Here is a 12,592-nt window from a genome sequence, read left to right on the forward strand (position 1 = left end):
GGAAATATCATGGTTTTTAATGTCTGAAGAAACTGTTGTTTACCATAAAAGTCTAAGTTTTATAGATTGTTGTTTAATGGTGTGACGAGGAGCTGAGCTCTCTTCAGTTTGCTTTGTGAAATAAAGAAACTGTCTCATTTAGCTGGAAATTCACAGAAAATCTCACTTTGATCACATGATCAGAATAGACATAGAAATGGAAAACATGGACAACTGCTGATAATTGGATAATTGCATTTCATGTTGACTAAAGATGATAATTGAGTGTGAAGGTAATTTGTTAAATAATCCAAAGAAAACACAAAGCATCGATAGGATAGCATGCAAAGCCATTGGTGTTCAGACACCAAAGCCTCCTTTTAAATAAGTGATAGATTTGGTTAAAAATTAATTAAGCATATTTTACAAAAGGCTTTTAATAAAATATCAGTAGGAATAATTCTCCTGCGTCCCACATTTTAGCTAGAAAAGAGCTTGTAGATTAGCTAGTTTCTGTCACATGACACCAACAACTGATGCCGCCGCCAACACACGTTGCTTTGTTTGCTCTGCAAATAAATTCAATTCAATTCAGTTTATTTATAAAGCACCAAGTCACAACACATGTCGTCTCAAGGCACTTCACAACAGTCAGGTTCATACATTCCAATTAATCCTAACCATTGAACAGTGCAGTCAGAGTTAGTTATTTATTCAAATTGGATAAAAAGTTTTTCGGTCTAAGGAAACCCAGCAGATTGTATCCAGTCAGTGACTTGCAGCATTCACTCCTCCTGGATGAGCATGTAGAGACAGTGGACAGTCACTGGCGTTGACTTTGCAGCAATCCCTCATACTGAGCATGCATGTAGCAACAGTGGAGAGGAAAAACTCCCTTTTAACAGGAAGAAACCTCCAGCAGAACCAGGCTCAGTGTGAGCGGCCATCTGCCACGACCAACTGGGGGTTTGAGAGAACAGAGCAGAGACACAAAGAGAACAAAGAAGCACTGATCCAGGAGTACTTTCTATGGGAAGGAAAAGTAAACGTTAATGGATGTAGCTCCTTTAGTCGTTTCACCTAGAAAGAAAGAACAGATAAACTCTGAGCCAACTGATGGTGTAGGGGTTAAGCGCGCGACCATATACAGAGGCTACAGTCTTCGAAGCGGCCGTCCCTTGTTCGAGTCCTGGACCAGGCGATATTTGCCGAATGTCTCCCCCTTTCTCTACCCCTCTTTCCTGTCTGCCTACTTTCTAAAAAATGAAAGGCCACTAGTGCCGGAAAAAGAAAATCAAAAAAAAAAAAAAAAGTAGACAGGGTGTCTGCCTCATGGACTAAAGCTGGGAGCTGGTTCCACAGGAGAGGAGCCTGATAACTAAAGGATCTGCCTCCCATTCTACTTCTAGAGACTCTAGGAACCACCAGTAAACCTGCAGTCTGAGGACAAAGTGCTCTGTTAGGAACATATGGAACAATCAGATCTCTGATGTATGATGGAGCTAGATCATTAAGGGCTTTATATGTGAGGAGGAGAATTTTAAATTATATTCTGGATTTAACAGGGAGCCAATGAAGGGAAGCTAAAATAGGAGAAATATGATCTATCTTTTTAATTTTCATCAGAACTCTTGCTGCAGCATTTTGAATCAGCTGAAGGCTTTTAACTGCATTTTGTGGACATCCTGATAGTAAAGAATTACAATAGTCCAGCCTTGAAGTAACAAATCCATGGACTAGTTTTACTAAAGTCTGTAGCAATCAGCTGCAAAAAAAAAAACAACTTTAATTGACGCATCAGCACAGAGATAATTAAAGCAGCCCTCGGTTTTTCAGCATCACAGAGGGTAAAAAATGTGATTTACCTAAATATTTTTTATGAATTATCTACAACTACAGGTCCTTCTCAAAATATTAGCATATTGTGATAAAGTTCATTATTTTCCATAATGTCATGATGAAAATTTAACATTCATATATTTTAGATTCATTGCACACTAACTGAAATATTTCAGGTCTTTTATTGTCTTAATACGGATGATTTTGGCATACAGCTCATGAAAACCCAAAATTCCTATCTCACAAAATTAGCATATCATTAAAAGGGTCTCTAAACGAGCTATGAAACTAATCATCTGAATCAACGAGTTAACTCTAAACACCTGCAAAAGATTCCTGAGGCCTTTAAAACTCCCAGCCTGGTTCATCACTCAAAGCCCCAATCATGGGTAAGACTGCCGACCTGACTGCTGTCCAGAAGGCCACTATTGACACCCTCAAGCAAGAGGGTAAGACACAGAAATAAATTTCTGAACGAATAGGCTGTTCCCAGAGTGCTGTATCAAGGCACCTCAGTGGGAAGTCTGTGGGAAGGAAAAAGTGTGGCAGAAAACGCTGCACAACGAGAAGAGGTGACCGGACCCTGAGGAAGATTGTGGAGAAGGGCTGATTCCAGACCTTGGGGGACCTGCGGAAGCAGTGGACTGAGTCTGGAGTACAAACATCCAGAGCCACCGTGCACAGGCGTGTGCAGGAAATGGGCTACAGGTGCCGCATTCCCCAGGTCAAGCCACTTTTGAACCAGAAACAGCGGCAGAAGCACCTGACCTGGGCTACAGAGAAGCAGCACTGGACTGTTGCTCAGTGGTCCAAAGTACTTTTTTCGGATGAAAGCAAATTCTGCATGTCATTCGGAAATCAAGGTGCCAGAGTCTGGAGGAAGACTGGGGAGAAGGAAATGCCAAAATGCCAGAAGTCCAGTGTCAAGTACCCACAGTCAGTGATGGTGTGGGGTGCCGTGTCAGCTGCTGGTGTTGGTCCACTGTGTTTTATCAAGGGCAGGGTCAATGCAGCTAGCTATCAGGAGATTTTGGAGCACTTCATGCTTCCATCTGCTAAAAAGCTTTATGGAGATGAAGATTTCATTTTTCAGCACGACCTGGCACCTGCTCACAGTGCCAAAACCACTGGTAAATGGTTTACTGACCATGGTATCACTGTGCTCAATTGGCCTGCCAACTCTCCTGACCTGAACACCATAGAGAATCTGTGGGATATTGTGAAGAGAACGTTGAGAGACTCAAGACCCAACACTCTGGATGAGCTAAAGGCCACTATCGAAGCATCCTGGGCCTCCATAAGACCTCAGCAGTGCCACAGGCTGATTGCCTCCATGCCACGCCGCATTGAAGCAGTCATTTCTGCCAAAGGATTCCCGACCAAGTATTGAGTGCATAACTGTACATGATTATTTGAAGGTTCACGTTTTTTGTATAAAAAACACTTTTCTTTTATTGGTCGGATGAAATATGCTAATTTTGTGAGATAGGAATTTTGGGTTTTCATGAGCTGTATGCCAAAATCATCTGTATTAAGACAATAAAAGACCTGAAATATTTCAGTTAGTGAGCAATGAATCTAAAATATATGAATGTTAAATTTTCAACATTACATTATGGAAAATAATTAACTTTATCACAATATGCTAATATTTTGAGAAGGACCTGTACATTACCCGATGCACCCACTCCAAATGAGAAACATGTACAACCCCTGGCAAAAATTATGGAATCACCGGTCTCTGAGGATGTTCCTTCAGTTGTTGAATTTTGTAGGAAAAAAACCAGATCACAGACATGACAAAAAACTAAAGGCATTTCAAATTGCAACTTTCTGGCTTTAAGAAATACTAAAAGAAATCACGAAAAATAATTGTGGTAGCCAGTAACAGTTACATTTTTAGAACAAGCACTGGGAATAAATTATGGAATCACTCAATTTTGAGGAAAAAAATATGGAATCACCCTCCAAATTGTCATTACAAACAATAACACCTGCATCAGATTAAATCTGCTCGTTAGTGTCCAGGTAAAAAGGAGTGATCACACCTTGGAGAGCTGCTGCAACAAGAGGACTGACATGAATCATGGCTCCAACATCAGAGATGTCACTTGAAAAAAAGGAGAGGATTATCAAACTCCTTAAAGAGGGTAAATCATCACGCAGTGTTGCACAAGATGTTGGTTGTTCACAGTCAGCTGTGTCTAAAACCTGGACCAAGTACAAACAACATGGGGAGCTGGTTAAAGGCAAGCATACTGGTAGACCAAGGAAGACATCAAAGCCTCAAGACAGAAAACTTAAAGCAATATGCCTTGAAAACAGAAAATGTACAACAAAACAAATGAGGAACAAATGGGAGGAAACTGGAGTCAACTGTGACCGAACTGTAAGAAACCGCCTAAAGGAAATGGGATTTACATACAGAAAAGCTAAAAGGAAGCCATCGCTAACACCTAAACAGAAAAAAACAAGGTTACAATGGGCTAAGGAAAGGCAATCGTGGATGACTGGATGAAAGTCATATTCAGTGATGAATCTCGAATCTGCATTGGGCAAGGTGATGATGCTGGAACTTTTGTTTGGTGCCGTTCCAAAGAGATTTATGCAGACGACTGTCTGAAGAAAACATACAAATTTCCACAGTCATTGATGATATGGGGCTGCATGTCAGGTAAAAGCACCAGGGAGATGGCTGTCATTACATCTTCCATAAATGCACAGGTTTACATTGACATTTTGGACACATAAGGTGAATGTCATGGCCTGCAAACAGTCTGGATCTCAATCCCATTGAAAATCTGTGGTGGAAGTTAAAGAAAATGGTCCATGACAAGGCTCCAACCTGCAAAACTGATCTGGCAACAGCAATCAGATTGGAGTCAGATTGGTGAAGAGTACTGTTTGTCACTCATTAAGTCAATGCCTCAGAGACTGCAAGCAGTTATAAAGGCCAGAGGTGGTGCAACAAAGTACTAGTGATGTTTTGGAGTGTTATTTTGTTTGTTTGTTTTTCATGATTCCATATTTCTTTCCTCAAAATTGAGTGATTCCATAATTTATTCCCTGTACTTGTTCTAAAAATGTAACTGTTACTGGCTACCACAATTATTTTTCGTGATTTCTTTTAGTATTTCTTAAAGCCAGCCACTAGCGCCAAATAAACGGACCAAGAAACTACGGTACAAAGCCAGGTAATGTTAAAAAGTATATATATGTCTTAATGTCGTTAATATATGTCCTTGGTGCGTTTATTTGGCGCTAGTGCTGCTGCTTCTTCTTCTCTTTTTCTGCTGGTGGTTCGCAACAAATTCAGAGGTGCATACTGCTACCTACTGTACATCATTGTATAACTCCACCCACTATATTCTGAGCCTGAGATCACGTGACGCCAAGTTGCTGATGTAAATTGGTATTCTCAAAGAATAGAAATCGTATTCACAAACTGTTATTGTATTCATAAAGAATAAACCACAACTGTAAACTTGAACTTTGTGTTTGTAATTTCTTGAAGTTGTAACATTTTATTTTGTATTCTTATAGAGAAAATATACAATACCTCTTTTGGATTTTACTTTTGCACAACTATTGACTAATATACACACATTTCCGTCTTTACATACACATTGTTTTTGACAGTGTTCTTACCCCATACATTAACCTTAAATGAGCCAAAGATTCCCAAAACGGGCTTGTTTAAAGCTTTTCCTCAGGACTTAATGAAATAACTCTTCAAGTCCCTTCTGGTGGGAATTTACCAGTTCAGGTTAACTTCATGAGCCTAAAAGTCCCTGAGATTTGGTCCTTAATACATAATTCAGTCACGCTCTGGGAGTAGTCACAAGCTATTTGATGAGGTCCTGCACATGAATGCCATTACTACCCATTTTTGTCCTGGCCTTAAAGTGTCTGACTCATCGGTTACAGCTCCCTTGCCTTTTCTCAAGGCCATCATTGCAGCAGATGTTCCCCTTTAAGATGTTCTACTTGATCCTCAGTGCCCAATTAAGCTCTTAATGTTGTGAACCAACAAACTAATCACAGCCTTAAGTAAATTATCTTCTTCTTTAAATATTAATGATTTGCTATCAGCAGGCAAGGATTCACAGTTTAATTGTTTAAACCGCATCATATGTCAGCCACCGGCTGCTCTGCTGCAGGCAACTTAGTAGGATTATAAATAAATCCTAAAAAGCACTTGTAAAACATGTTTTTCATATAGTGTTTTTTTTTTTTTTTGTATTTTTATATAGATGGAAATACAAAATGTGTTACATCACAGGTAGCTTTATTTTCATGACACTCAGCTCTGTTATTATAAACAGTCTCAACCTTCTTCTCTGTACCTTTTCTAGCCCTTCTCCCCACCTCTGGTGCCCCTATTCCCCTCAGCTCAGGTACCCTCCTGACGTCCCTCTGCATAATAATTACCAGCCCTCAGTTTTGCCTGGTGTGACTGCATGCTTTAAATCTGATGATTGTCTATATGCTCTCTGGCACGGTCCACCTGTCCATGACGTTTGGCTTTAAGTGTGCGAAGACCTATTAACATACCTAGAGTAAACAGTCCCAGTCTTCACCTCTCTAATGTCATCAGAACATGTGGGCGGACTCCCTCTAATGAAACAACGTAAGGGTGATTCTAATCTTATGTGCAGTATATTTGCTGTGGAATGAGTTAAAACATTACTAACTGCAGCATGAATCAGGTGTTAAACTCATTAAACTCTAAATGCAAACATAAAGTGTTGAAAGTAAAACAGATATTCAGAGCTTCCACAGGTTCTGCACCTCTGATTCTCACCTCCTTGTCATTCTCCTCCAGAAGCCTGTGCGGTACCGCCGAGCCATCAGCTATGACAGTAAGGAATACTACATGCGCCTGCTGTCTGGAAATCCGGGGATGTACCAGCACTCTGTGGAGCACACCACGGAGGGAGAGACCACACAGCAGGAGCCAGAGCATGGAGAGGACACCATCGCTAGAGTTAAAGGTACTGATGATGACTGAGATCTCCTTGCTGATGTTGTCGGTATTGTTTGCTTGTCAACCGTAACATCTCCAACATTATAAAAGATGTATTTACTGTTACACCCACGTTGTTTCTCCGTTAACTGCCTCTAATGTGTGTTTGTCTTCGGCTCTCCAGGTCTGGTGAAGGCTCCTTTGAAGAGGTCACGTTCCACAGCAGATGGTGCAGATGAGGACAGTCAAGAGCAGCTTCAGGACCAGCTGCTGGAATTAGGAGGTCCCGAAGAGGAGCAAAGGACCGACAACACATCCCTGTTGCGCCTCCTGGAGGAGGGAGAGAAGGTGGGGGAGGGGGCAGAAAAATATCTAAAATAGTTTGATCAATATTAGCTCTACCGGTGTGGTTGCAGGATTTCAGTGCTTCTAGTTTTCTAATTTTGAATATCCATGGAGCTGATTTAGTAGTAGCAGCAGGTTCACGGTTGATGTCACGTCTAAACTTTGCAGAAATGTGACTTCTTTGTGTAGCTTTAATTGGTCCACTCAGAAACCTGATAATGTTCACACAATGACCCTTCCTTCCTTGCCTCCTTCCTTGCCTCCCTCCCTCTCTGCTTTTTTCCTCCCTTCTTTCTTTCCTTCTTTCATGGTTCATTTTCCTTTCTATACAAAATCTTTAACCCTGGTGACGTGTGATCTTTCTGAGGTCCACTGCAGCGTTTTATCTGGAGTTTCTGATTATCTGCACAAAGCTGTCTCACTGTGCACACAGTATATTTCACAACTCTTTAATATTTCCTTCACTGATTGTTTTTTTTTTTTCTAAGTTCACTGTTTCCTTTATCTGAAGTTTAAGCAGCATCCTGTCATCCACTCTTTCAGATTCAGCACATGTACCGCTTTGCCAGAGTGCAGGGTCTTGACACCAGCGAGGGCCTGCTGCTGTTCGGCAAGGAGCACTTCTATGTCATCGATGGCTACACCATGACTGTCTCCAGGGAAATCAGAGACATCGACACACTGCCGTCTAAGTAAGTGTGGCTGTGTACCCAGACCTCCAGAACTGTTAATGTTGAGAGACTTTCTGAAACTGCGGCTTACAGACGGCACAGTGACTGCACTACCCTTACAGAATGACATCATCCCTCTGGACACTGCAGCTGCTGGGGTGATGTAATGCTACTGATGGAGCATGCGTTCTAAAATGTAGCAAAGCTTTTTATAAATTAATCGTTTTAGGAAGCTTGCCCTGCCTTTTCCTGTGAGATACAATTGGAAAAGAGCGTGAAAAGCAAGGAAAAAAAGGACAGTAGATGGGTTTTTTTCTCACATTTCAAAGTGTTGTACCATCTTTGTAACTTCCATAAGATCCCAAAACCCAGTGCATTATTAATAAGGGAGCTGAGTCAAGGAATTAATTACAGTGGCTTTCAAAAATTAAAACGTCTATTTAAATGCCCGGATTTTGTTCTGTAAAAAATGACACAATGACAATTTCAAAACGTTCTCCAGCTTTAATGTGACATATATCCTGTATAATTTAGATGAAAGCTGACAAATCTGTTAGAAGAAAAATAATAAAATAAAAAAGGTAGAATAATCTGGTTGCATAAGTGTACACACCTTATAACATTTTAATTACTTTGCTGCTCACACCTGCCATTGGCTCTGAATGTTCTGATTAATTTGAAATAAAGTTCAACTGTCCTGGTAAGATTCACTAACATTCAATGGTGGGTACAGCTAACTAAAAAGTTTGCCTCACTAACCCATATTCCACTGACTAAAATATTAGCTTCGCTAGCGCTAAACCGCAAAACAGATGAAACAATTAGTGGAAGCTAACTGCTAACTCCTAACCACTAAGACTGCTGTTACTCAGTCACCTTTCATAACAATAAGAATATCTGAACACTTTATAACTGCAATTTAAAACTACCTTCAGCTATCTGCTGTGTCGCACGATTATGTCTTGTCACATGCACACACAATATAAGCCATGGCCTGATGGACTCGTTGAGACATGCTCACAGCAGAAAGGAACAAACATGACGTTTGTTAGCAGACTTAAAGTTGTCAAAACCGAGGTTTGGAAGTGAAACGGTCCACTAATGGTTTCCAAAGTCAGCAAAAACAGTAATGCGCTAAACGAAAAATTTGTGATGCTATTAGCTGTTAGCGGATTAGCAGAAACGTACCCACCACTGCTGACATTAATATAGATTTTTATCATTTAGCTAAAATCCCATTTTGTAGACTGGCTATGAAGGGTCAGAATAATCCCAGAGTACAAAGGTATCAGTAAGGAGTTGGATTACAAACAAATTTCCTTGCATTTTAATTATATATATATATTTGTACACAAGTAAATATGGAACATCGGTGATGAATAAGCCAGTCAGAAATTGGTCAGTGAGGCTGACAGCAATACTGAAGGAACTGCAAAGCTGATTGTGTTGTACATGTGATCACTATCTCCTGTAGTAAAATTGGAAGACGGTAGTTCTTGCTTCCAAAGAAAACATCCAGGCCTGGATAAAATCTCCCAACACATTCAAGGTTACTTTATTTATACCTGTAGGTAGATTTGTTTTGCAGTGGTTTAAAACACATACCTTCCCACATACACTGTAAAAAGTAAAAACATCAACATACCTAGAACCATTCGCACATAGGAATGCTCAAGGTGCTTCAGGCTCCGCAAGTCAAAACACAGCAGGACATATAAGAAAGCCAGACTTTAAAATTAAAAACCGGACTGTAAAAATAAATAAAAGAGCAAATAAAAAAACATGACTGAAGTAAACATACTGGGCTGTGATTTACGTTTCCTTACAAGAAATATGAAATCTGTCAAAATCCATGGAAACCCATTAAAATCCTTTAAAGTCCATTGAGAGTGTCAGCATCATTTCAGCTTGTTAATTTCAGTAACAGCAGTAGGAACAAAGCTGTTTTAAAAACGTCTGCTTCTCCAAGAACGTCCGTCCAGAGGGAAGAAGCTGGAACTCCCTGTGGAGGGGAAGAGAGTCATCTTTTAAAAGATGGCAGAATTTATGAGTTGATGAAGGCAAACTTTAAGGTTGTGCCACAACTTTAAAATGTTTGTTTGGAGCAAAATAAGCACTGTGCATCACCAGAAGAACACCATATGAACTGGGACATATGGTGGTGGCAGTATCATGCTGTAGGGTTACTTTTGTTTTTCCAAACAAATTTTGATCTAAAACCTTTAGATGTCAGCAAGAAAGCTGAAGGTGAAGGGAGGTTTCACCTTTTAGCATCACATTTAATCCATCTATACATTCAAACTAACAGAAGAAGGACTTTAGTTTTGGAACGGCCTAGCCAAAGTCCAGAACTACAGCTGACTGTAAATCTGTGGGGTCACCTGAGGATGGCTGTGGACAAGAGACGTCTTCACAATATGATAGATTTGGAGAAGTAGGAGTGGGTAGATGTAGTGACGTCCCACAGAAGTAGACTGAATGCTGAAACCAAGTAAAAAAAATTTGCTTCGCCAAAGCGTTAATTTGATGGTGTGCAGCAAGGTTATTGGAGCGTTTTTATTTTCTGGGAGATTTGTTCGCAGTACATTGTTCTGGATTAATATCACTTTAAAAGGGCTTTAGAAATGCATTTCTTCAAATCATCAAAAGTTGACATTTTTACAGGAATGTGGACATTTTTTATATCAACTATACATTGGTAATATTTGTGAGATTTTTAAAGGACTCAGTTATAAAAATACAACATTTTCTGTTTCATAGTTGAATAAAAACAGACATTTGCAGACTTTTAACCACACTTACAAGGATTAATATGATGGGACAAGAGTTTTTTCTCTTCCTCTTACATTTGCTTGATATTTAAATCTGCCACCTGGAGGTTCAGTATATGCACTTTTTTCCCCTTTACTTTGCTGTTATTGTTGTGTAATGTAAACTAAACTCTTGATGAGGAAAATATAAATTTTTATCTGTTTATGTTTTCTGTCCAGTTTGCACGAGGCCATTATCCCCAGAGGGGCACGACAAGGCCAGAGCCAACTGAAGAGAACCTGCAGCATCTTCGCCTACGAGGACATTAAGGAGGTTCACAAGAGGCGCTACCTGCTACAGGTCAGCATGCATGTTTACAACAAGAACCAGAAATCTTCAATTCAGTTTTATTTATATAGCGCCAATTCACAACACATGCCGTCCCAAGGCACTTTACAAAGTCAATTCAATTGAATCATCCAAGTCAGGTACAGTACAGACCAAAGGTTTGGACACACCTTCTCATTCAAAGAGGTTTCTCTATTTTCATGACTATGAATATTGTAGCTTCACACTGAAGGCATCATAACTATGAATTAACACATGTGGAATAATATACTGAACAAAAAAGTGTGAAACAACTGAAAATATGTCTTATATTCTTGGTTCTTCAAAGTAGCCACCTTTTGCTTTGATTACTGCTCCACACACTCTTGGCATTCTGTTGATGAGCTTCAAGAGCTTCACCTGAAATGGTTTTCCAACAGTCTTGAAGGAGTTCCCAGAGATGCTTAGCACTTGTTGGCCCTTTTGCCTTCACTCTGCGGTCCAGCTCATCCCAAACCATCTCGATTGGGTTCAGTTCCGGTGACTGTGGAGGCCAGGTCATCTGGCGCAGCACCCCATCACTCTCCTTCTTGGTCAAATAGCCCTTACACAACCTGGAGGTGTGTTTGGGGTCATTGTCCTGTTGAAAAATAAACGATGGTCCAACTAAACGCAAACCGGATGGAATAGCATGCCGCTGCAAGATGCTGCGGTAGCCATGCTGGTTCAGTATGCCTTCAATTTTGAATAAATCCCCAACAGTGTCACCAGCAAAGCACCCCCACACCATCACACCTCCTCCTCCATGCTTCACGGTGGGAACCAGGCATGTAGAGTCCATCTGTTCACCTCTTCTGCGCCGCACAAAGTCATGGTGGTTGGAACCAAAGATCTCAAACTTGGACTCATCAGACCAAAGCACAGATTTCCACTGGTCTAATGTCCATTCCTTGTGTTCTTTAGTCCAAACAAGTCTCTTCTGCTTGTTGCCTGTCCTCAGCAGTGGTTTCCTAGCAGCTATTTTACCATGAAGGCCTGATTCACACAGTCTCCTCTTAACAGTTGTTCTAGAGATGTGTCTGCTGCTTGAACTCTGTGTGGCATTGACCTGTTCTCTAATCTGAGCTGCTGTTAACCTGCGATTTCTGAGGCTGGTGACTCGGATTAACTTATCGTCCGCAGCAGAGGTGACTCTTGGTCTTCCTTTCCTGGGGCGGTCCTCATGTGAGCCAGTTTCTTTGTAGCGCTTGATGGTTTTTGCGACTGTACTTGGGGACACTTTCAAAGTTTTCCCAATTGTTCAGACTGACTGACCTTCATTTCTTACAGTAATGATGGCCACTCATTTTTCTTTACTTAGCTGCTTTTTTCTTGCCATAATATAAATTCTAACAGTCTATTCAGTAGGACTATCAGCTGTGTACTGTATCCACCTCCTGCGCAACACAACAGATGGTCCCAACCTCATTTATAAGGCTTAAAATCCCACTTATTAAACCTGACCAGGCACACCTGTGAAGTGAAAACCATTTCAGGTGACTACCTCTTGAAACTCATCAACAGAATGCCAAGAGTGTGAGGAGCAGTAATCAAAGCAAAAGGTGGCTACTTTGAAGAACCTAGAATATAAGACATATTTTCAGTTGTTTCACACTTTTTTGTTCAATATATAATTCCACATGTGTTAATTCCTAGTTTTGATGCCTTCAGTGTG

The 12,592-nt window shown here is 40.5% G+C and overlaps 1 protein-coding gene across 6 annotated transcripts in view; it reads left to right on the forward strand.

The window, feature by feature from the left end:
• The window catches only part of wdfy3 (WD repeat and FYVE domain containing 3), a 154,199-nt gene that overhangs the window by 125,003 nt on the left and 16,604 nt on the right, over positions 1–12,592 (forward strand). For 3 of the 6 annotated variants that reach the window (XM_047380824.1, XM_047380823.1, XM_047380825.1), the window contains 5 exons: positions 6,174–6,215; positions 6,644–6,812; positions 6,969–7,132; positions 7,673–7,821; positions 10,791–10,911. In XM_047380824.1, the coding sequence (XP_047236780.1) occupies positions 6,174–6,215; positions 6,644–6,812; positions 6,969–7,132; positions 7,673–7,821; positions 10,791–10,911 (645 nt within the window). The remainder of the gene's footprint in view (positions 1–6,173; positions 6,216–6,643; positions 6,813–6,968; positions 7,133–7,672; positions 7,822–10,790; positions 10,912–12,592) is intronic. The other 3 variants (XM_047380827.1, XM_047380828.1, XM_047380826.1) reach the window with 2 other exon arrangements.

This window comes from Girardinichthys multiradiatus, chromosome 12, assembly GCF_021462225.1.
Source record: "Girardinichthys multiradiatus isolate DD_20200921_A chromosome 12, DD_fGirMul_XY1, whole genome shotgun sequence".
Taxonomy (NCBI): domain Eukaryota; kingdom Metazoa; phylum Chordata; class Actinopteri; order Cyprinodontiformes; family Goodeidae; genus Girardinichthys; species Girardinichthys multiradiatus.